The sequence below is a fragment of the Carlito syrichta genome, unplaced genomic scaffold (assembly GCF_000164805.1).
Source record: "Carlito syrichta isolate Samal-C Ts95f unplaced genomic scaffold, Tarsius_syrichta-2.0.1 Scaffold303987, whole genome shotgun sequence".
NCBI classification, from domain to species: Eukaryota; Metazoa; Chordata; class Mammalia; order Primates; family Tarsiidae; genus Carlito; species Carlito syrichta.
In genome coordinates this window covers 881,941-907,651 of record NW_007248083.1, presented here as the reverse complement: position 1 = coordinate 907,651, position 25,711 = coordinate 881,941, and the positions used below count along the sequence as shown (strand labels likewise).

Genomic DNA, 25,711 nt, shown 5'->3' with positions numbered 1-25,711 from the left:
CAACATCTTGGCAATACTGCCCTCTTTGGAATTAAAAAAAAATACACTAGCTATATAAATTAGCAGATGCATATTTATGAAAGGCATCATCAAAAGAGAAAAAAAAAGGTTGTAAAGACATCTTTTACTTCATCTTTTTTAACTTTTGTATTGTTTGAATCTACTGACTTTATATATGTCCTTCCATTTTATATTTATTCATTTTTAATATCAAAGGAGTATTTGCCCTGCAAGATTATAGATATATTTTTTCTTCTTTGCACTTCTTTTTAATTCAAAATGGCATCTTCTATGGTCTATAGTAATCTCTAAATATGAAATGTACTATGCAGAGAGCTCTATCAGAGGCAAGTCCAGTATCGTGGAAACCAGGAGAAGGAGTGATAAGGTGGAATCAGAGTTGGCCGATCCTGGTCAATAATTAAGATTCTCCCGATTTGAAGGCTCTTCATCTTAGAGACGTTTTCCTTGACACTTTGCCTTCCAACCACATGAGATTCCCCAGTCTATAGCTAGGCAAGTCAGTGAATGGTTCTTAGAAGTCCTGATACTTTCCAGTTTCTTGGTGTCCAAACATCATCTTCATTTCACACTGATAATGTTTCGGCCGCTTTCCCACGCCCCCCATACAAAGAACCAAATTTAACTGTCAGCAGATATTTTGTGTTCCATCTTACTGGAAACAGTAACTTTCTCTATTTGAAATGATAGCATTATGTTATTCCCCCATGGGACATAGTTTTTTTCCTTTGAAAACCATCTTTTTACATAGGAAAATAATTATGAGAATTAGTACAAACTTTTAAAAAAATTGATGGTGATTGAATCCTTAAAACGGAAAGGTAGTCTTGAGATCATTATGTAGGCTCTGACATAATTTGTCAAAAAATGATTGGCTCTGTATTGTTTCTAGGCAAACAGCTGTTCTTTGCTTTTATTATCACTATGGGGCATTTTATTTCTTGTAAGCCTGTTTCACATAGTGGAGAATTATATATGAAGCTAAATATAAGCAGTAATCTATTATTGAGGGATAAAATTGGAAATGTACTTGCAAATTTCTTTTTTTAAAGTACAACATCAACTTTTTATTTCTTTTCTTTTTTTGTTTGTTTATATCCTTTTGCCAATTTTGGCCTAAATGATAGGAGTAAACATGCACCTGACACAAATATAGCCCACGTGATTTGTTTATTCTGTGAAAAGAAGCCATTATTACAGTGGCAGCATAAATAATCTTAGGAGAGCTCATTGGTTGCTTACTTTTCGGATCCAATTCTAATCTGTGGCCAGAGAACCACTGTTGTCTTGTTTTAATAAATAATCTTTCAGCCCCATTCAGAAATGATGAAGTCAATCATAAAAACTGCTTAAAATTAATTTCCTTTTACCTCTGATGGTAAAGAAGACAGAAAGTAAGTCGTTGGAGAGAATATTACTTAAAAATCAAGAGAACATGGTTCTGGTTGTCACTTGGCCACAAGTCACCACCGATTAGCTGGCAATTCGGTAAACTTTTATTTTTACTTTCTCTATTGACAAAATAAAGAGTTTGAATTAGATGCACTTTATGATTATATAAAAGGCAAAGTCTAAATGCCTTCCAGGATGGGATTTTATTACAAGCTAACAACTACTCAAATAGCTATACCACACTTATTACAGATACAAAACACAATTAAATGTTCAACAGGATGCTAGGAGTCAAAAGAAAAGGTAACCAAATAGTCTTCTTTACCATATGCAAAAAGTTTTCCACGTCTAAAATATGATAATTTGGTGCTTTGCTATGTAAATTGTGGCTTAAATGTGAAGCTTGTTAGCTCTACATCTAGAAATACATGCACATACACACACCCACTCATGCATGAGATATCTACATTGTATCATGAATAGGGTATATGTAGAAGAGAAAATGAACATCTTCTGACAAAAAATTTGCCGACATATTCGAGGCCTTTGCTAAACATTCCCGGATATAACAAAAAATCATGTTTTGGATTAAGTCAGAAAAAGGCATGGGGTCTAACATACAGTTAGCTTCAAATATCCTTCTTTCTAGCATTTTTGCGTAATTATTCTTTGTCCCAAAACAATACACCCTACTTCTGCCTATATCTAGAAGGAAATGAGAGGTGGGATGCTGATCAGGTAAAAGATGGCAGGAAGCATACGGATTGTGGGAGCAAGTATGAAAGGAGTTTCGGTTGTCTGCTGTAAGACTGCCAGTTCTCAACTTCAGTTCTAGATGGTCCCAGATGTTCGAAAAGCATTTCAACTGCGTCTTATTATTACCCCCATCTCACTGATTTATATTTTCATTCACCAAACATTAGAAGAAACCCTGTTTTTATTCAGACTGAATGACACTGAATTTGTCCTCCATGTGCTTGTTGATGATTTTGCAGTTGGTGTGAGGCGGGGGTTGGGGACTTATATGTAAACCGTTAAGCTATTACTATTTGAGGTGATTTCTAAGCTTGAGTATATTCAGTAACTGTAGTGTTGAAAGTTGGCATCCATTCCTCTCTTTCCAAATGTCTATCTAGGCCGGGCTTGGTAGCCCAGCCTGTAATCCCAGCGCTTTGGGAGGCCGAGGTGAGTAGATTGTCTGAGCCCGCGGGTTCGAGACCCGCCTGGGCAACTTGACAAGACCTCATCTCTACAACAAATCAAAAATTAGCCGGGTATGGTAGCACATGCCTGTAATTCCGGCTACTTGGAAGGCTGAGGTGGAAGGATCGCCGGAGCCCAGCGGGTCAAGGATGCGGTGGCCGGGAGTGTGCCACTACACTCCAGTCTGGGTGACAGAGTGAGAATCCAAATTAAAAAAAAAAAAAATCAAATGTCTATCTAGATTTCTATTATAGCAGTCATTGCAATCTATTAGAGTTTTCCTTTGTACTTTACTAGGTGCAAAGTCCAGAGTAGTGCTAGTATGTATCAGGTACTGAATAGATTTGAACTTTTTTGTTTGTTTGTTTGCTTGAATAACTGTGTTAAAAATGTACCTGAGTTTTCTTATCATTTTTCAATTAGTATCATTTTTTTACCCATTACTATGCACAGCTTTTTTGTGTGCAAGTCACCTGGAATATCACAGGGAATATTTTTGAGTGTTTTGTTTTTGTTTTTAATTGAAAACTATTTTAAATCCACACACATTTTTTTTCTTCTTTTTCTTCTTTTCTTCTTCTTCTTTTTTTTTCCCTTTATTTTAAAGATGTGGGCCACAATTCAGGGTTAGGTATACAAATATTCATTATGCAGGTATCCTTGTTGATGAGGTGTTCTCTCCCTCCCCTGGCAGTTTCCCTCAACTGCCAGTCCCAGCTCCCCTTCCCTGGCAGTTTCCCACTACTGTCAGTCCCTTTCTTATAGAATTATGATAATTGTTCAAGGTCCTCTTATAAGTGAGAACGTGTGGTATTCAGTTCTTTGTTTCTGTGATAGATCACTGAGTATGATAGACTCTAAATCCATCCAAGTCGCTGCAAAGTCCATATGTTTGTCCTTCTTTATGGCTGTATAATATTTTTTTTAAAGGTATCTCCTGGATCAAAACTTTAACTTTTAATCCTTGAAATTAATTTAAACATTCTTTTACCCCAACCCTTTACCATCTCTCTAAGATTTTATAGATCTACCTGCAGTAAACTGCTTCTGCTGTCATTAAGGTATTTTATCCACCCAGCTCTTCCCACTCTACTATTTGTTTGTTTGTTTGTTTGTTTGTTTGTTTGAGTCAGAGTTCCACTCTGTCACTCAGGGTGGAATACAATGACATGATCATGAAAGTCACGGCACAGCAAGCTCAACTTCCTGGGCTTAGACAATCCTTCCACCTCAGCATCCCGAGTAGCTGGGACTACAGATGTGCACCACCACGCCCAGCTAATTTTTTTTTTAATTTTCTATAGAGGCAAGTTCTCGCTATGTTGCCCAGGCTGGTCTTGAACTCCTGGGCTCAAGCACTTCACCTGCCTTAGCCGCCTAAAGTGCTGGGATTACAGGTGTGAGTCGCCGTGCCTGGCCCTCCTTTTATTTTTTTTCCTGAAGATTTATAATCAATCTGAGAAGAGGGATTTTTTAAAGTTTAGTATTTAAACCACTAGACTAAATTATGGTAATAAAGAGATATTTAAAAACCATTACTGGCCAGGCACAGTGGCTCAAGCCTGTAATCCCAGCGCTTTGGGAGCCGAGGTGAGAGGACTGCCTGAGTCCGTGGGTTCGAGGCCAACTTGGGCATCATGGTGAGACCTAGTCTCTACACTAAATCAAAAAATTAGCTGCGCGTGGTGGCATGCACCTGTAGTCCCAGCTACCTGGAAAGCTGAGGTGGAATGATCGCTGAAGCCCTGCAGGTCGACGCTATGGTGGCCATGAGCGTGCCAGGGTGACAAAGAATAAGACTCCAACTCAAAAAAAACAAAAAACAAAAAAGTCATTACCACACTCCAATACAAACACTAAAATAACTTAAATAAATGAATGCTAAATATCAAAAATATTCAACTTCTCTAAGAAAAAGCAGGAATTCGGTTATTAATATATGTTAGGTGTCAGTATTTACTGAGGGTATTTGAAATTTTAAACAGAAAGTCAAATGATTTTACTTTAATTTTGCTAGGCAAAATCTTTGTTGTTTTCTTTGTTTGCTAGCTTAAAACAGCAAACTTTGTAAGCCATTAGATCATCATATCAGTTTATTCATTGGAGGCTTCATGTTTAATACAAAGTTTGGAAGACTAGAAATACTCCACTAAACAAGCAAACAGTAATTACTCCTTCATAATTACTGTGCAACTTTATTGCCATGCATTGTTATAATTATATTTTAAATACTCCCCATTTGCATGATAGACCATAATGTCTTCTAGCATATTACAATCTGTGGCTTATAACAGCATCTTACTTCCACAAAGCTCTCTTCTTTATTTAGTCTCTATTTTAACTACTGTTAAAAGAGACTAAACAAAATTAATTGGCACCATAATCCTGTAATAAGGAAATTGTAGGCTATATAATATTTCTACGCAACTGAAGTAATCTCATTATTCAGAGGATTTCACGCTTGAGACTTATTCCTCCTTCACTTAAGGACCCAATCATAACTAAAACTATCCTTCCTAAACTTTAGAGTGCATACAAATCACTTGGGGAACTGGTTGAAATAGAGATGTTGATTCAGTTGGTCTGGAGAGGGGAGGGACCAAAGATTCTGCATTTCTAACAGGCTCCCAGGTGGTGATTCCACTGCTGCTGGTCCATTGACCTTACTGTGAGTAGCGTTACTTTCATGTATTATTTATACCTAAGTGCAAAATGCTGTTAACGATATGCACACACATTACACACACCAAACTTCACTCTGACCTCTGCTGTGATCACTTTCTTCACTCAAGCATAGAAATTAATTGCTACTGTCAAAGGACTTAACACAAACGGAAGCAACATTCAACCTATGAAAGTTGGTCAAGTAAGCACGAGATAATTTCACTCTGAGGTGAGCTGGGATAGAGTTGAAGAGGTCTGTCATATAGTTTGCCAGATGGAGGGTGTCTATGTTTAGAGGCTGGCAAAATTTGGAAAAGGAAATTTCAGGCAAGAAGAACTACATTTAGAGATGAGGTGAGCGTAAGCTATTCAGGGATAGAAGGACAGTGATAAAGATATGATTAAGAAGACAAAGTCTTATTCTCTCGTCAAGGAATTTGGATTTTATCTTGCAGATATTTAAGATTCACCTACAAACTAGAAAAGTATATATATTTTAATTCACCTAATTTACTAATGATTCTCCTGTCACTCTTAATAAAATGTTCCTCTTTGGGAAACTAACAGTCATAATTTGATTCCCAAATTCAAGGCTTTATAGCCATCTTTTAAAAATGACACATTTAAAAGTTTATTCCTGGAATTTTATTTTTAATATTTTTAGTAAAACATTGTGTCCCTATTTTCCCATTATAGTCATCTTAAAAGTAATATAGTATCAGATGTTTCAACTTAGCAATATCAATAAATATACATAAATAATTACCAATATTCACAACCTAGCAGCTTATGAAGATCCTCTAATATCAGGGTTGCTAAGATTTGATGCCTTTAAAAAATTATAAAATCTATGAGGACAATTCATGAGAGTATCTCAGTTGAAAGCTAAAAAAGTCTTACCCCATGCATTTAACCTTCTCTTAGTGTTAAAAATAACTCTTTGAAAGTTCTCTTTCCAGTGATGAAAATTTTTAATTTTGGTTTAAAAGCCAGAATTTCTATATACATTTGATACTTGGCAAGCTAGAACTTGGTTATTTGGTGATATTTGTTTCAGATTGCTTCTTCTATATTTTGTATGCCAGTGAGTAGAAGAAATATAAGGGTTAATAACTCAGATAGGGCTTTTTCCTTTTTCTGCCAATACTGTCTCCCAAATTCTACAACTTTTGAGGTTCCACTTAAAAAGCTTTAAAATATGTATGCGAGTGTACATGTATATGTGTTGTGTGTGTATGTATATATAAATATGTAAATACATATATATGCCAATTCCTTTTTAAAATAAATGTACGGTATATACATACATATGTTTAATACATCTGTTTAAATAAGGGAATTGGGAAAACCTGTCTCATTAGATATGTAATTATAGATATGTAATTGTTTTAGGAAGAAAAAATAAAAAGTAGAGATTACTTCTTTTTTTTTTCTTTTTTTTGGAGTCAAGGTCTTACTCTGTCACCCAGGCTGGAGTGCAGTGGCATGCTCACAGCCACCGCAGCCTCGACCTGCTGGGCTCTGGTGATCCTTCCACCTCAGCCATCCAAGTAGCTGGAACTACAAGCATGCCCCACCATGCCCGGCTAATTTTTTAATTTATTGTAGAGATAAGGTCTCACCAAGTTGCCCAGGCTAGTCTCGAACCTGTGGGCTCCGGCAGTCCTCTCACCTCAGCCTCCCAAAGTGCTGAGATTATAAGCGTGAGCCACCACGCCCAGCTGAGATTACTTCTTTTAGCAAAGAATGTTTTATTCTGGAACTTGGCTCCAGGAATAGTAATTACTTAACATTTTATTTTATTTTTTAAAATTTGTAATCAATATTTTTTATTTTGATATTGTGGGGTGCAGTTCAGGGTTAGGTATACAAATACATTTCGTTCAGGCACCCTTGTTGCTAAGGTGTATCTCCCCGTCCCCAGACAGATATTGACTACCGTTAATCCACCTCCCTTCCCCTCCCCCCATAGTTTCCCACCACTGTCAGTCCTTTTCTTATAGTATTACATGGATGTTCAAGGTCCGCTATATGAGTGAAAACATGTGATACTCAGATCTTTGTTTCTGTGAGAGGTCACTCAGTATTATTGACTCTAGTTCCATCCAGGTTGCTGCTAAGTTCATGATTTTGTTCTTTTTTATGGCTGCATAGTATTCCATCGTGTATATGTACCACATTTTTTCAATCCAGTCTTCTTTTGATGGACTATGGTTGATTCCAGGTTCTTGCTATTGTGAACAATGCTGCGATAAACATACGTGTGCAGGTATCTTTTTTATAGAGTGATTTGAGTTCTTCAGGATATATTCCTACTTAACATTTTAATATGGAATCTGGAGAAGCGAAGCCCCAGTGAAATCTATTGCTATGTAGGTAGCCTGATAATTTTCCTCATTGTAAAATACAGTCTTGATAGATTTAAACTGCCAATAGAACTCTTGCAATTGAGTGGCAAAATAATAATAATAGTACTAATAATTAAAAACAAAAACAATTTTAAAAACACGGGGATTATTATAGGCAATTGCAAGTTAAGCCAGACCATAGTAGCACGATGTACATCAAACTCAGGAGATAATGAAAGTCAAATTCTGGCGATATCTTAGAGAAGGGCCTGGTGCTGTAGTGGCCAAATGTCCTCAGTGACAAGCTATAGTCAAACAAGAACCATTTTAGAGACACACATCCTTTCCGTGAACACATTTTCTTGTCATTGCCCTTGGAGTATATTTACAAGTACTGTTGATGAAAGCTTCATGGAGTTAAAATGCAACAGGGTTGAATAAGATAAAGCTCAGTTGATTAAGCACTCCGAACTCTGACACTGACAGGTGATCAGGTTTCACAGCCAATAACTGTAAGTGGCTGTCTGATGCTGAGCAATAAGGATTGTTGCGGTTAAAATGGATTCAGTGTTTATGTACAATACACTCTTCTAAGTCCTTTATAGGCATTAGTTTGTGTGATTCTCACAACAGCTCTATGAGATATTTAACCTTATTATCCTTGTACATGAGAAAAATGAATCACAGGAATGTTAAAAACAAACAATCAAACAAAAAGTGCATCTTGTAGCTAGCAAGTCAAGGTGCCAGACTTCAAACCCAGAAAGCAGACTGGTACCTCTAACAATTAAGTGCATTCTAAGGACTCGCTAAAGAGAAACCATATATTTTAGACGATTAGAGGACCAGAGACTATCTTATGTACCTTAAAATAATCAGTATTAGGTAACAATAAAGAGAACCTTCTTTGGAGAGTAAAAAGTATGGCTCATAAAAGTCATTGCCCAAAGAAATATAAAGGGTAGACTTTAAATAATCTTTACCATTTATCATCTGTAAAAAGCACCCAGAAATTTTTGTGGTCAATGGTCAATGTGTTGTGGCAGCCATAAGACAGAATGAAAATTCTGGAAATTATTATTTTTTTAATTTAGAAAAAAATAAGCAAGTTGGTCCGTTTCTAACTACAGAAATTACTTAAGTTTAATTACAGAAACTTTATGATATTGAGAAAAAACTGGCACTGGGAACTAAGGAAAGGAGTGGCAACATGGTCCTCATCTATGAATCAGGCATCCGAGAGGATAAGCAAATTCGTTTTCATGACATAGTGGGTTACTGACAACCTTCAGGCCTGGACTACAGGACTTAAAAGTATAGATTTGGAGCCGAGCTCGGTGGCTCATCCTGTAATCCCGCGCCTTTGGGAGGCTGAGGTGAGTGGATTGCCTGAGCCCGCAGGTTCGAGACCCGCCTGGGCAGCGAGACCTCATCTCTACAATAAATCAAAAAATCAGCTGGGCGTGGTAGCACATGCCTGTAATTCCGGCTACTTGGAAGGCTGAGGCGGAAGGATCGCCGGAGCCCAGCAGGTCAAAAAAAAAAAAAAAAAAAAAAAAAAAAAAAATATATATATATATATGTATATATATATATATAAAAATTTGGGACACAAATGAAAGTTCTCATGTAAACTGTTCAATTCCAGTTTATTTGGACACAATGCATACAGATATGACAAGTTTTATTCCTCAAGAATGATAGTTAGTAGATAAAGCCTGACTTCTAATTGAGGACGAGCACAATTGCACTTAATGGGTTTGACTGCTTACCTGGGTTCAAGTGCCAGGTCTGTGGTGTGGGGCAAACCACTTAACCATTCTGAATCTCAGTTCCTTCACTTGTAAAATTGAGAAAAAGTATTAATTGCCGCATAGAGTTGTAGTAAAGATTAAGTGCAATGATCTATGTAAAATGGAAGTGCTTCATAAAGGTTAGTCGATTTTTGCAGCGAATACTAAAACAAGTTCTATATGTGAATAATATTTCCTGGTTAAAAATACCGCATTTGAGTAAAAAGAAGCTTGTGACTTTTAGGGGTCATGGACATACTTATTATCTTGACAGTGGTGATGGTCACAGGGGTATATGCATATGTCATCACTTATGTGCAGTTTCCTGGATGTTGATTGGCTCAATCACGCTATTAAAAACAAAACAAAACAAAAGTTTTCGTGTGTGTTTTTGTGGATGTGGATGTGAATTCAGTTGATAGGAAAATCTTTTACTTAACAGAGGCACACAAGGCTGATGCTTCTCCTCACAAGAAATTGGAACCAATTTCATTCCAGCAGGAAATGTAAGGTGCTTCTAGATTTGTTTACCTTTTGTGAGAAATGTGTATTACTGCCAGAGATGAACTCACGTGTTTGCATTTTAATGGATGTGTGTACCTTGAATTTTAAAATGGCAAGAGAGAAAACCCTCTGTGGAGGGAAATGACTTTACATAGGGGTGCTGAAATCTCACAGGAAGTTTTCTTATAGAAAGTTGGGACGCAGTGATGGCATTTAGCCATTAGGTTTTTCATCTGGAGTAAGAATTTACACGACTTTTAATGTAAAAGCAGCAAATGTCTTCAGACAGTATATGATGCAGTTTTTCTTTTGTGTGATTTTTGTGGCTTTACCAAAGTCACCAAAGTCAGAGGCTCGTCAGAGCAGTCAGTGTGAAAAACACTTTTGTTCACTGAGGCAATGATATTTATTGAGTGGTCTCTCTATACAGAGCTTTGTGCTGTGTATAGGGCAGGAATGACATTTTGTTTTTTATTTCTCTTGGTCGATGGTGACCCCTCTCTCTTTGAGCCATTTCCTCCAGTACTGATGAACAGAGCAGCTGTTAATAAGGAATAAGGCAAAAGGATGAATCAAATATGGTTGCACCTTACAGCTAATGTTTTTCAAATATTTATTTGTAGACACCTCTTTGTCTGTATTCTTTTTCCACTATTGATTTTGGATACAATTAGACAAATCTCAGGAATTTAATGATAATGTTTAGCTTTATCCAGATGCGTAAATGCAGGCAATGTAGTTAAGGGTGGGAATGGGAAAGAATGGATGTTGCGGAAACTGTCTGTTACCTATTAAGACAACCATGCAGTATAGGACAGTAATGCCACATGTCAATTATAAAATCTTAGTGGTATGAATCAGTTAAGATTTCTTTAGCTCATCTATTTGTAGGCTTGATTGATATCACCTGGGCTTATTTCTATGGTCAACTGCAGGTTAGCTCTGCACCACTGCTATCTTTAGATGTGCTCACACCCATGTCTAGATGGTGGCTGGTCGTTGGATGATCTCGTTTTGCCTCAGCTAGGATGTTAAGAGTTGACCCATCTCCATTTCCATCTTATCTTCCAGCAGGTTAACTTGGGCATGTTTTCATAGTCATGCAGAGGAACAAAAGAAGCAAGCCCCAACACTTGACTCCATTTCAAGCTTCTGCTTGTCTCTCATTTGCTAACATCCTATTGGCCAATGCAATTCACACGGGTCAGACCAAGAGTCAGAATAAGGCGACTCCTTAAAATTACATAGCAAAGGACAAGGATACAGGAAGGGGTAAAGAATTAGGGCCTTTAGTACAATTAATCTTTGGCAAAACACATTTTCCCAGGTAATGGGGGACAAGGTGGTCATCTTGGTTTTCAGACTATAAACTGACAAATTAATATTTAGTTAATTTAAGCAAATCAACTAGCAAATTAATCCTCCCAGCCATATGAATGCATTGACCAACTTTGTCAGGCCAACGTGGCTTTCGTTTTACTCATTCATTTTAAGATATGTTTGTAGTAATAACAAGCAGCAAATTGCCAGTCAAATGGGGATGTGAAGGGAACATCGGTTCTCACAGAGCAATCTTTCCCTGTTGGGTTTTAAAAGATTGTCATTTTGCAAAGTCATTGTTGGCAGAGGCATGCTGACATAGTTTTGGTCACTTTCTCCCAGGAAGTAAGTTTACGTAAGTTATGCAAGATTAACACAATCAGTCTGTGATTCATGAGTTAAAGCCATATCCTTTGGCTATATTTCATAATGTGGGTTCACTTAACATTCAAATCGTTGTTCTCCCTAGGATTCTGACTAGATTTTACTGGGAAATTGGAATGAAAAGGGTCGGATCAACTGTTAACCTTTTTGAAATTGCAGAGGAATAATAAAAAAACAACACTAATTTGGTTGCAATTAGCAAAATCTCTCTCTTTTTTGAAAGCTGCTCCTAAGCATCTCTTTTCAAAATTGAATTCTAGAGTTTCTACAGTGAACACACAGTTGCATTGAGAAAGAAATATTTATCCACACGTAAATACCAATTGTGAATATGTTTCTAATATTACTGGAAGGGTCGGTACTTCCTTCTTTACTTTTAAGGCAAAAAGTTCACATTCGGCTTCAACTGATTATTTTTTCAACAATATTTGTTACAGTCTTTTATGATCTGCCAGTACTTTTTTGAAGCCCTGTTAGTTAGAACAGCGGCCAACAGAATTGGGACTAAAGGGGAGCCAAATATCTCTCCAAAAGCAAGATGTTACTTCAAAAGACATTCATTACAAAGCACCACTGTGATTCCATAATCACTTATTTTAAAGGGGGATTTACTAATGTCAAATTGGTTTCTTATCTTCCCAGCACCCAGTGAGCCTTTACTGTGCAAATTCGCTGATGGAGGACAAAAGAAGCGACAGAATCAAAGCAAATATACCCAGAATGGAAGGCCTTGGCCCAGGGAAGGAGAGGTGAGTCCTGACTGACAACTTTGGCTCAGAAATTTGGCAATACACATCCTTCAGAAGGGTGGCAAGGCAGCCATTTGGGGCCATGATAGCATCAGGTTCTGTGGAAAACCAAATGACTTCAAAGGGACAAATGGGGTAGCCCTGTGTTAATGTGTTCAAGATGAAATGACTTAAGCAAGAGTATAGGACTTCAAAATTAACCTCAGTTCTGCACTACAATCAGTCTTCTGTCTTTAACCAAACTTGAACCTGAAAGGAACTCAGTGAAAGACTTATCCACAAAGAATTGATCTGTAACTGTATATGAGGTATAAAATGAGGGTATGGTTATGTAAGAAAACGTTTTCAGTGAAATCAATAGTGAGAGTTGAATATTTGTGTTTTGAAAACGCCAACAAAAATTCAGGCTTTTTTTTTTTTTTTTTGATTTACTTGAACAGATTTGTATATTTATGCCTATGTCCAAATGTTCATAGATGTGTTGATATGTGTTTTATTTATATATCAATATAAGATATGATTATTTTCTGTTGTTCAAGATGGAGGAAGAAAAGTGGTACATACTGGGTTTTGCTCTTCATAACGAGAAGGAAAAGTATTTAACAGTTAACTATTCATTTATCCTCCTAATACAAATTGTTAGAAAAGCAAGCTCATGGATCCAATACCACTTGGGAATGGATTCCCTCTGGTTACATTTGTTTTTTTGTAAGAAGACAAGGAAAAGGTGTCTGGGCTTCTATGAGGTCTTTTCATTATTTGTGAGATGGAATGGAGTTGTTTGAATGACTTGAATAAATCCCATTTTGTACCAAGGCCATAGTTTCAACAGAAGAGCTTTATTTAGTATTTCTATTCAAAGCACCTACTTCATCCATTTATCATTTAAGAGGCATTGTATTTGATGCAGCATTTTACACTTTCAACACTGAAAGCAGTTGTGAAAAAGAGAGGAGGCTGGGATTTTTCTCAGCAAATCCTTTAGCTGTTTTTCAGTTTCTGAGACCATTGTCTGTTTTGAGTGTTTCCATGCAAGTTTCAAAACCCCTCTGAAAGGTTATAGTTATGTTCAAGTGCTGTATAATCTATGACTCATTACATTAAGACATGAAAAACAAAATCAGCATTGAGCATCAAACGAGAATGAAAAGGGTAAGAGTTTCCATAGTCTCTACTTTAGAAAGGCAGTGTATATCGTGTTCTAAAAAACAGGTGGGGGGTTGATCCATGTGTCTTTAGCATGGAGCCTACCGAATCAGCAGGTCATCCTACTGCCCCTAGAAGACAGCTGATACTTGACAGTACCCGTTTACACCTCTGTCCTATACCAAACATCCGGGGTCTAGAAAGACTCATTTGACTTCTTAAAATTTTGGTTAGATAAAATGCCTGCTGATTAGAGATATCTTTCCGTCACAGACTGTAACCAAAAAACCCCAATACTCAATTAGTAATTTAGCACTCATGACTGAAACTTCCATTTCTGACTTCCTAAGAACCTACAATATTACCTGCACACAATAGATAGCAGTTTCAGCAAGACACTTCACCTGTGTCTACATTTCTTGGAAACCAAATCAATAATAAACATGTAAGAAATATCGGGTGGAGCTATACCTGTAGTTGCCACCTGGCTCCTGTTTACAGAATCTAGGTCTTTTGGTTTAGAGCGTAATAAACACCATGTGTTCGACAGCGTGGAGGCATTGTGGAGTCAAGTTCAGTTCTCAGAGCACCTTATAATTTAGATATAGGTCTTAAAGGCATACTCCTAATTTTGTTTTCAAAAGTCGATATTTTTTTTTTTTTTTGAGGTGGAGTCTCACTCCATCACCCAGGCTGGAGTGTGGTGGCACGCTGACAGCCACCCCAGCATTGGCCTGCTGGGATCAGGTCATCCTTCCACCTCAGTCTTCCAAGGAGCTGGAATTACAGGCACACGCTACCACTCCCAGATAATTTTTTTTTTAAATTTATTGTAGAGATGAGGGCTTGCCAAGTTGCCCAGGCTGGTCTAGAACCCATTGGCTCAGGCAGTCCTCTCACCTGGGCCTCCCAAAGTGCTGGGATTATAGGCTTGAGCCACCGTGTCCGGCCCAAAAGTTGATTTTTAAGAGCTATGGATTTTCCTGGTAAACTATGAAAATCAGTGGATCATAATAAATTTATCTGTGGCCAATGAAAATATATTTCAAATGTATACATACTTTGAAAGGAAAGAAAAGGAAGTAACATGCATTAGAAATATACTCATCAACCAGGTGCTGTGGTTCACACCTATTTGAGAGGCCAAGGTGAGAGGATCTCCAGAGCCCATGATTTGAGACTAGCCTGAGCAACTTGGTGAGACCACATCCCTACAATAAATCAAAACCTTAGGTGTGTGTGTGGGGGGGGGTGGGATCTTAGCTGGGTGTGGTAGCGCGCTCCTGTAGTTGCAGCTACTTGGAAGGCTGCCCAGCAGGCTGAGGCTGTGGTGGCCGGGAACGTGCCATTGCACTCCAGCCTGGGCAACAGAGTGAGATGCCAACTAAAAACAACAACAACAACAAAAAAGAAATATGCTTATCAAATTTCTTGGTTTTGGGATGAGCATGTTCATTTGTACATTTCAATTGTGGTCTTAGAAGTAGACATACCAAGAATATTGGTATGCCCATCACTTTATATTTTTGCGTATATTTTTCCTTTACATTGTAATTGCTAAACTAAAGTAGTTAGCACAGTTGATAAAGTATGACATAATATAAATTCATCCTATATAAGCAATATTTAATTAATTTTATATAACCAGGAATTTCTTGTATTGTATTTCACTGATTCTAAGATACGTGTTTTTGTTATTGATGTTTACGCACACTTTAACATTTCTGAAATTGGTTCTCTTCTTATAATTAACAGCTTTTTTTAAAGATAATCGTCATTTGCTCTTTTAGTCACCTGGTTACACATTTAACCTATAGTCTTTGATCACACTGTTTGCATGAATAAAAACACTAACCAAAGCAAGGACTCTGGGCCAGATTCTCAGGGAGAGTTTTCTTTGTCCCCTTCTTTCGTCCAGTGTCAAGATTGAGACATTTCCTTGGCATCTATTTCCGATAAGTTGTTTTGTTTTTCATTTACCGTTATACTAAAAAGTTGTCATTATAATTTTATAAGGAGATCATTTGGGGTGTTTATTTTTGCTCTTGTTTTGGTATATAAAACAATGGTACACCTTTCAGTCCGTGTTGTTCTGGATAAAATGAAAGATAGTAATTACCATTCGACTGCTTCAGAATTTGAGATTATAGCACAGACTGAAGCCAACGTGTTCTTTCCTCTCTTGTGATAGTCAAGTAAGAAATGATAATGTGAAAAGAGTTTCTTATAAAATGCTTAAGCTACAAAGCCAGTGGATTGCAAGCATTTTAGAAGTATTATGAACATATCTGTTGATAGGCTAATTAAAATGTTAATTTATTACTTAAAGCTGTTTTTTTTTCCTTGATGGCATTTTGATAACAATTTAATTAGGAAAGTTTGGTGAAGTACATTTCTTTGTGAAAAAAATCTAATACTGAAAACATTATACACATAAATTAGTGTAAATTAGTAAAGTTTTGAAAGATGAATATATGCCAGTGGCCTTATTGTTGCATAGTGAAAAGCACAGGGGTTTTAAAGTCACAAACTAATCTTTCAAGAGACAACTGGAACTCAGAGTAAACCGATCAAGAGACTAGCACTGTCAGGCCCCTCTACCCTGGAGTTCTCCAGTACTAATTGTTTTATTTCTTTGAGCAGCAGTTCTTTTTTTTTTTTTTTTGAGTTGGAGTCTCACTCTGTCGCCCAGACTGGAGTGCAGTGGCCGCTCCCGGCCACCGCAGCCTCGACTGCTGGGCTCCGGCGATCATTCCGCCTCAGCCTTCTGAGTAGCTGGAATTACAGGCACGCGCTACCACGCCCGGCTGATTTTTTGGGATTTATTGTAGAGATGAGGTCTCGCTGCCCAGGCGGGTCTCGAACCCGCGGGCTCAGGCAATCCACTCACCTCAGCCTCCCAGAGGCGTGGGATTACAGGCTGAGCCACCAAGCCCAACTGAGCAGCAGTTCCTAAACTCCTTGGTCTATTGATCCAATTATACTCTTAAAAATTATTATTTGTAACAAAATAAGTAATAACAAAAGTCCATTACATCCTTAAAAGTATATTTTTATAATAAATATATTTTTCAAAGCAAAGACACTTTTTTTGAGAAAAGTAGAATTATTTTACATTTTTGCAGAGTACTTTAATATCTGGCTCAGTAAAAGATGACCAGATTTGTGCATCTCTTTGGCATTCAATCTGTTGCTATACACCCTCTTGTTTTATACATATAAGGAAAATCTAACTTTACCTGGACATGTCTTTGACAGCTTTGGGTGTCTTTAGGCCACACTTTGAGAACCACTGGCTTAGCAAAGCATAAGCCAAAGACAGAGCTTATATTCAGCTTCTGTATACAAGAAGAACCGTGTAGCTTGCTAATATATCAAAATATGTCTTTATCATTTGATAAATGGTCATTGCCTCTACTCTATCAGTGCAATTCCACTTGGCCCTCTTTCCTTGTCTCCTCCGAGAACTCTCATAACCCAGCAAGAATGGGGTGCTGACGGCTACCAGAAGTTCCCCAGGATCCCACTCTAACATTTACATTCTGACTAACCAGTGCTTATAATATACTGGTAGCAAAATGTTTTTAATGTCACCTGTAGCTCAGAAGTAGTCTCACTTTATCATCGCTATGACCCTTATGACTCTGATGACATTGTATTGGTCGGATTTTATATTGTATCTGAGGCTATATTCTCAGTTCTCACGGTAGGCAAAATGCTGCCTAAACTGATCATTTGTGCTCTCCCAAATGATCGGTGTGGAGCCAGGAATGCTTCAAACCAGTTAAAAAAATGCATCAGGAACTTGAAGAGGAACACCTATTGCTTCCTCCTGAGTCCCCAAACAAGATATTTCCAGTGACTACCAAAAAACTACCAGATTGGACACAAATAATAAGAACAGTTTATCAAAAAGCAAATAGCTGCAAGAATTTCCTAGATGGTCAGATCAAAATCTAACTGATGACAACTTAGTGCCTCAGCAAAGATAATTGTACACTAAAATGAACGTTCATTCATTCATTCATTCTTTCTTTCTTTCATTTATTTAACTGCACAACACATATACAGATACACATCCTAACTTATGGTACGCATATTTTTACAACATTTAGTCAACTATTGTAAAGATAATTAGGTCAAATCAAAGAATGGATACATTTCCACCGTGATGATGAGAGTCACTCAATTTTGATAGTACTTTGTGTTAACTTTTGTTGTGATTGATCTTTGGGTTTTCTAAAGAATTTTCAAATATAGGCAAATGTAGGTAAATGCTCTTTCAGATTTCAAATTATGGTGCTGTTTCACCAAATATTTTATGCTGAGGTTTTATCCTTAAATAGTGCTCATATTATAAACAAACCCGTTCTCACTGGCTTCTCAACTCTGATTTAGCTTTCATAAAATCTTCCCAAGCCCTGTATTGAGTTAGTAAATGTCACTGATAGCAATTGCTTTGGGAATTGTACTGCCGAGGAATAATACTTTGGCTGTGGACACCAACAATAGACATGGCTATTGAACAAAAAGTAACCCAAGAAAACTCAGATATCATACCTAGTGAAAAAATGCCAAGATCTTATTATAAAAATAAAAATCAGTAAAATAACATTTCTTGCTTTTGTCTTATTTTCATTTATCTGCTGGAGTTACTTTAAAAGCAATGAAAAATAGCAAACATTTTCTCTGTACTTGATTGCTCTGAAGATGTTTTTCCTTACGATGGAAACATTTAGCAAGCTTATATTCACAGCCTAGATATGAAAATGAAACTAATGTGATATTGTTGATAATCAATGCTCAGGTTCCCAAGAAGTTCACAGGTTACATTGAAAAGAAAATCAAATAAGCTTTTGGGGGATTCTAGGAACATTAAGGCTTGAAATTACTTATTCCCAATTAAAGAACAAGTTTTAGGTGAGACATGATGATATGGTATTTTTTTAAAAGATATTTTATTTAAATACATGTTTATTTGCACAAGACACAGGCTTCTAGGTGCAGGAGTATAGTATGTGCATCGCAAGTATTATGGCTGTCGTTCACACAAATGTAGATGTGAACGGCACCCTTTGAGATAGTGCAGGAGTATGGTCCTGCTTAGACATGTTAGTTTTAAAACCTTTGAGGGATGTAACATACTAACATAGCATAATTTCCTTAAATTAATAGGTCCCATTAATGCACTCACAAAATTCACTGTTAGTGAACCAGAAGCTGAGTTTATCAGTTTTATCATAGCCAACTTAAACTAAGTGGTTTGCTATGACCTATAACCCAGATAACAAGTTGCCTATTTTCAGACCTGAAATCAACTTGTTTACAGGGATGGATGAAAACTTCCCCTGTGCTGGAAAGTTTTATAACTCTTATCCATCCAGAGATACTATTAATAAAAAATTTTTTCGGTTTCAGTAAGTGAACAAACGCTTGCATAAGTCTGATGGAAGAATGGGATTTCCCAAGTTGTTTTGAGTCTGCCGCCAAGTGCAGGCAAAGTTTATAAACTTGATTCCAAGCACCCAGTTTCCTTTCCATTAGGCTTCAAGGCATTAGGAGTAGTTATTGATTCTGACTAAATCCATTTATGTTTGAGACAAGCATATCTTTTTAGATTCCTAAGTAAGCAGATAGCCATATCAGGAATACAATAGTTACATCCAATATTTCGATTCAAGATGAGTAAACATTTTCTTTGAGGCATATGTTCCAGTTTTGTCTGTTTGTTTGTTCATTTTGTTTTTATTTTTGAAGGAGGGTGACTACACACAGATGTGGCATCATAACTATTAATTTCAACCATGTCTTTATCATCGTCATCATCAGTACTGTTGTTATCATAGGCATTTGTTCCTTCGTTGACTAGTAATTCATGTTGTATATTTAGGATGTGTGAGGGTGTGTACTGCATTAGGTATAAGAAACGGCCCCTACCCTGAATGTATATTAGAACCCCTTTAATCTCCTTGTGTTTCCTGATTGCTTTCTAACTTTTTCAATTATGACTGCATTTTTGCAGAAATGAGCTTTTGAAGAGAATAATTCTGAATGAAATAAACTCTTTAAAAATGTTGAAGAAGCAGTTTAAACAACAAGTATTCAGTCAATCAATAAGCATTTATTGTGTCCACTATATGGGAGGTATGGGATTGGATAACATGGACATGATAGAAACCCAGAAAGATTCCTTATTCCCTGGGAGCCTAAATGGAAAAGATCTTCTCTGTCTACAGAGTAGGAGATTCAAAGTGTAATAGAATATACTTTAGTGTTATGAAAATCAAATCACTGGTAATACTGGCTTTATATTTATGCAACAGTGAAAGAAAACCAAACCCAAAATAATAATAAAAATAGCAAGAACAGAAAGAGCAGCCCCAAGAACATCGGTTGACTTTGTCTTGTTACTAAATATTAACTGTTTGTTGTTTATTTTTCAGGGTGGGTAACTGAGAAATTGATTTCTTTGCAATTATTAATCAGAAATACTTCCCAAAGCTGAAAAGGTTCACCTTGTCACTTGGACAGTAGAGGCCTCTTTGCCCTTGGAGTAGCACAGGGAGAACAATGTTTAGAAAAGGAACTTGAGCTTTGAGGTGTGACTATTTGAACCCTTAAATCATTCTCTGCTATGCTCTTTGTGAAAAATAATTCTTTCTGAATTTTAGGGACTGGAGTGCGTCCCCATCCATGATGTGCTGGATATTGTGTGCTCGCCAACATAGTTTTCCAAGCACATTCCTTTAGTGACTAAGGAAGCATGCTCTCTAGTTTAAATCACAGATCCACAACTTCTGAGCTGTGTGATAATACCGGGCAAGTTTTTCAAATTCCTTAAGTTTCAGTTTCCTCACCAGTAGAATGAGAACGGTTAACAGTGCATGGATTCACTGAGGCAGCAGGGAGGATATGGAGGGATAATTGCTCAAGGAGTAGCTATTATTATAACTATCACATATTATATATATATAACTATCATAATATCATTAACATAACTCAGCTTTTTTATCTTTTTCTTTCTTTTCTTTTTTTTTTGAGACAGGGTCTCACTCTGTCACCCAGGCTGGAGTGCAGCGATACAATCACAGCTCGCTCACTGCAGTCTTCACCTACTGGGCTCAAGTGATCCTCCTGCCTCAGCCTCTCAAGTAGCTGGGACTACAAGCACCTGCCACTGTGCTCTGCTAATTTTTTACCTTTTGTAGAGATGGAGTCTCGCTTTGTTGCCCAGGCTGTTCTCAACCTCCTGGCCTCAAGTAATCCTCTTACCTCAGCCTCTCGATGTGCTGGGATTACAGTTGTGAGCCACTGAGCCCAGCTCACTTAACCTGAAAGTCAGGTTTGCTAAATGTTTCTATGACGAGAATACTTTAATTCCTTGATTTTCAATTGTGTGCCATATCAAATGATTTTCCAAACAGGAATTATTTTTAATGATAAAAAAATGTGCTGCCAATATGATCTCCCAACTGCATTTTTACTTAGATTATGAAACATATTTTAAAACCAAGTAGAATATAATTTATTTTAACTTTGACTCACATTATATTCATGTTTTTATAAGATCACATTCCGAATCATAAAGCATTATTTAGCACCGAAACGCTACACGGTTTTCAAGTTTCTAGCCAATTTTCTTTTCAAGGTCATGTAATCATAAAAGCCAAAAGAGCTGGCAGGGAGAGGAGAGCTTGGATGGAGAAGATAAAAGAAAAAGAAAAAGAAAAGTAAAAGAAAAACATGAACTATTGCTAGAAATCAAGGGAAAGAGTGAGCTACTTTTGAGAACTGATAAATTAAATGTTCAGTGTTTTTAAAAAGAAAAATATGAATTATTAACTTATTCTGGGAAATAATGGCAATAAGTTTTGGATACCAAAGGTGTTATGCAACCTTGGTTTCTATAAGAAGGACTTCTCAAGTTCAAGTACTTTCCACTATTGTTCAAAGCAGTTGTGTTTGACAGGAGAAGCATTCTCATGTCACAATCGGTGGCTTATAGAATTTAACAAAGAATTAGGAAACAAGAATTTTTTTGCATATAGTATCTTCATAATGCTGAATGTGAATAACCTTTAGACTTTCACATCCTAGTTTATATAGAAAGTGTGTTATTACTGAATTATTGTGTATAACTTCCAGAGTCCTTAATTTTTAGAGTTCTTACAAATGGTGGTATTAATGCCATTTATAAAATTTTCTTTTGTTTGCAAAACACTCAGGCTCACGAAATTATCAGTGTGAAAAAAATACAGTTGATCATTATTTGAGAATTTACCTACTGATTATAATTTATTTGTAATGCCAAAATCAATGCTCACAGTGCATTCAGACATTCAGAGACATGCAGATGGTGACGAATTTGAGTCACCGCACAGGCACACCCCAAGCTGAAGCTGAAAAGGGTGATACTCTGCCTTCTTGTTTCTGTTCTCACATTGTAAATATGGTTTATTTATGGCCACATTCTTCACATCTTTGTGCTTTTTGTTGATGATTTAACTGTTTAAAATGGGCTCAATGGTAGTGCTGAAGTGCTGTCTAATCACAGGAAATCTGTGATTTGCCTTGCAGAGAAAATACAGAGAAAACAGAGATAAGCTTTTCTGGGGCATGGTTTATAACGCTTTTGACCATGAGTTCAGTGTTAATGAATCAACAGTACATATTAAATAATGCGTCTTTTGGCAGAAACACACATAAAATAAGACTATGTATTTATCAGTTGGTGAAAATGTTGTGACCAGAGTCTCACAGGAACCTAACCCTGTATTTCCCCTAGGAGCATTGATTTAGCTAATTCTGTCCTTATGTTTACTTCATAGAAGTCAACTACTGAAAAAAGAAAAAAAACAAAACAAAAACAAGAGTTGACTCTAACTTGTTTTGTGACTTTTATCATTGAATGGGATTCAGTCTATTTGTTAAGTTCATGCCCTTCCTATTAATTTAAAAAGATAATCTGCACAGGTATGAACAGTTACTTTTTTAGTGTATAAAATAACTGCCCTTATGTAAAGAGTTGTGTTAAAGCGGTGGTTATGGATTTGAAGACAATGATAATTTTTACTATAATCAGTCAGCAAGTACAAAACTTTCTAAGAAATTTGGAAAAAGCCCAGATCCTGTCTTATTAATTTAATAAGTGAATGAATTACCAGTTGGATTGTAATCTTTTTAAAAGATCATTAAACATATGACTCAATGTAAATAGTCACATACCTTCCTTAGAATAAACAAGTCGTTAACACACTGAATTTTTCCTACTATCATCTATAATATTCCTACTTGTCATCTATTCACATATGAGAAGGCTGTTGACCCAAACCCTTTACATCAGAAACTAAAAATGAATTACATTGAAATAGAAAACATTGATGTTAAAAAGTACACAAATGGCTCTGGAAGTAATGGCAAACATATCACAAATAGGCTGTATAAAATCTAGAGAGAAAGCAGCTTATTCCTCTGATCACTGGTCAAGGAAACCCTCTTGACAGAATATTTAATTGAGTTTCTTGAAAGCATTCCACTCTCACTAGCTGTTACCAATGCTACTGTAAAGCACATAATTTGAGACATTCTTACCCATGAGGAAGGGAAAACTCAACTTAACAAAATAGCCCCCTTGACTTCAGTTGAATTTGCTGTGAGTGGTACATCCAGTTCATTAACTATTTGATCAATCACCAGTCAGTATTCTTATTAATGTGAAAATAATCTGAACATGAGGTCCAGGAATAACCATTTCTATTAGCTTTGAAGCCATATTTGCTGCAATTTAATTTTATAATATTGAGCACTAGAAATGGTAGGTTTTAGAGACATGGAATTGAATCACTGTCCCAATGAGACACTAGAAACAAAACTGCTTTAAGGAGAAACTGAAGCACAATTCTTATAAAATAGTATATCTAGAGAATTATTTGGAAAATTTGGTAATACCATCTAGACTCAGAATATCTTAGACCATTTTCCGTGAAGGTAGGGACATTGTCATTATCTATGTTATATATATATATATAGATATAGATATAGATATATAGATATATATATCTCGCAGTGCTTGGCAATTAGTTGCCAAGTTTTTTTTCTTTGGCAAAAAGTTAAGATATATATACCAACGTTGCCATTTTTTGCACATAGCCTTTTTAAATCTTGTACTGAAGGAGAGTCATAACACGTGATTTTGAAAATTGCTGTTGGCCAGTATAATGTATGCCAGCACTTGCAAGTTGTATTTTTTTAGCTAACCCACCAGATGTGGTTTTATTTGTTTTATATGCTTCACCTGCAATTTAAAGAGGTGGCTCAAGGTGAATGTGCTTTCTAATCTTCAAAGAAATCCTCCCACTGATACAAAAATGTGAATTCTCAGTAATTCAGCATGAAAACTTTCTTATTCAATTAGATGCTCTATTTTAAAGTTCTTAGGCCCATTATTTACTAATCTATGATCTCTAAAAATAAAAAGTAAGTCTTGTAAATCTCTGTTATAGTGTCATTTGGGATTAATGTAATTGGTGATGATCTTCAGTTCTCTGCCTCCCCTATATCCTCAAAGAAAGGGACAGGATGACATACTTATGTTCTTGGGGCAGGTAGTTAAGGCTTAAGGCTGGGATGATTATAGCAAACAATTACAAGGAGGAAGGCTGATGGCAGATCTCAATATTCCCTGTATTCTCCTGACCCAGTATCTACGGATCAAGGCAACTAAATGGGGCATCAACAAACAGGGAGGTTTCTGGAGTTGGTGGCAGTGTCCTGGTGCTCCCAGCCTGCCCTTAAATTTAGAATCATTCTCATCCACGTTGAAGCCACAGTTTATGACCTCCAGGTAGTATCAAATTATAACTGGACCTGGAAGAATATGGATCGATTAGCCAGACACCTAAAACTTTCCCCTATCTTGCTGTCCAGACTCACCCAGTTGCAATGTCAGCATTTTATGTTTGTCATCCTACTTATCCACGTGATGGTGAAATTCAACAGTATAGATACTACATCATTGACTATATGACACCATCAATTAAAGACAAATCTTATTTTAAATACTATTAGAAAAATGAGAAGGAACTTGGCAAACTATGAAATGGTATCAATTCTCATATGAGCCCAAATTTTACAGACATTAAAATATGAAAAAAGCCAGGCTCCGTGGCTCAGCCTGTAATCCCGCGCCTTGGGAGGCTGAGGTGAGTGGATTGCCTGAGCCCGCGGGTTCGAGACCCACCTGGGCAACTTGGCGAGACCTCCTCTCTACAGTAGATCAAAAAAATTAGCTGGGCGTGGTAGCACGCGCCTGTAATTCCAGCTACTTGGAAGGCTGAAGCAGAAGGATCGCAGGAGCCCAACAGGTTGAGGCTGTGGTGGCCGGGAGCGGCCACTGCACTCCAGTCTGGGCGACAGAGTGAGACTCCAACTCAAAACAACAACAACAACAACAACAACAAAATAAAAATAAAATGTGAAAAAAAACTATCTTGGAACCCAAATTTTACAGATCTATGAAATTCAGTAATTTAGATGGAGATAAAAACAGATGTACCTATATAAAATATGATAGCATTCTCTCATCTGTTTCATGGTTATCAAGTGAAAATTAATTTAACTTTGCTTTTAATAACAAACTCAGACTAGAACTTTTTTTTTCAAAGACATTGAGACCTTTAGCCAGCAGTACGATATTATATCTTTTCTTCTGCTTCCCTCTTAGTCAAGCTTTTTCTGTGCCATATTCTTTCTTAGCCTTCCAGTCTTAGTTCAGTTGGCATCTTTCTACCCTATCCTTCTCTATCGCTATATAAGGGAAAATTTTCTGTTTGAAAAGACTACTTTAGCAAAAGTCAAAAAGGAGAAAGGTTGTGATGACATAAACAACAACATTAAGACTTCCCTTGATGTTCTTTTTGCAAACTTAAAGAAGTTAATTTTCTCTAGTCTCCATTTCTGCTACATTTAAAGTGACAAATTTCCTCCATATTATTTGCTTGATGTTTGAAAAACTTCTGGAAGCTGTCAAGCTAAGTTTTAACAGTCCTTCTCTTTTCCCACTTCTGGGCAAGTAATTTTTTATTTATTTTTATTTTTTTATTTTTGAGTTGGTATCTCACTCTGTCATTCAGGCTGGAGTGCAGTGGCACACTCACAGTCACCGCAGCTTCGACCAACTGGACTCAGG

The 25,711-nt window shown here is 36.7% G+C and overlaps 1 protein-coding gene across 1 annotated transcript in view; it reads left to right on the top strand.

Annotated features, from left to right (window-relative positions):
* Nucleotides 1-25,711, top strand: part of RBMS3 (RNA binding motif single stranded interacting protein 3) — a 454,630-nt gene that overhangs the window by 289,238 nt on the left and 139,681 nt on the right. Inside the window, exon 4 of the mRNA XM_021713015.1 lies at nt 12,272-12,378. Within this exon, the coding sequence (XP_021568690.1) occupies nt 12,272-12,378 (107 nt within the window). The remainder of the gene's footprint in view (nt 1-12,271; nt 12,379-25,711) is intronic.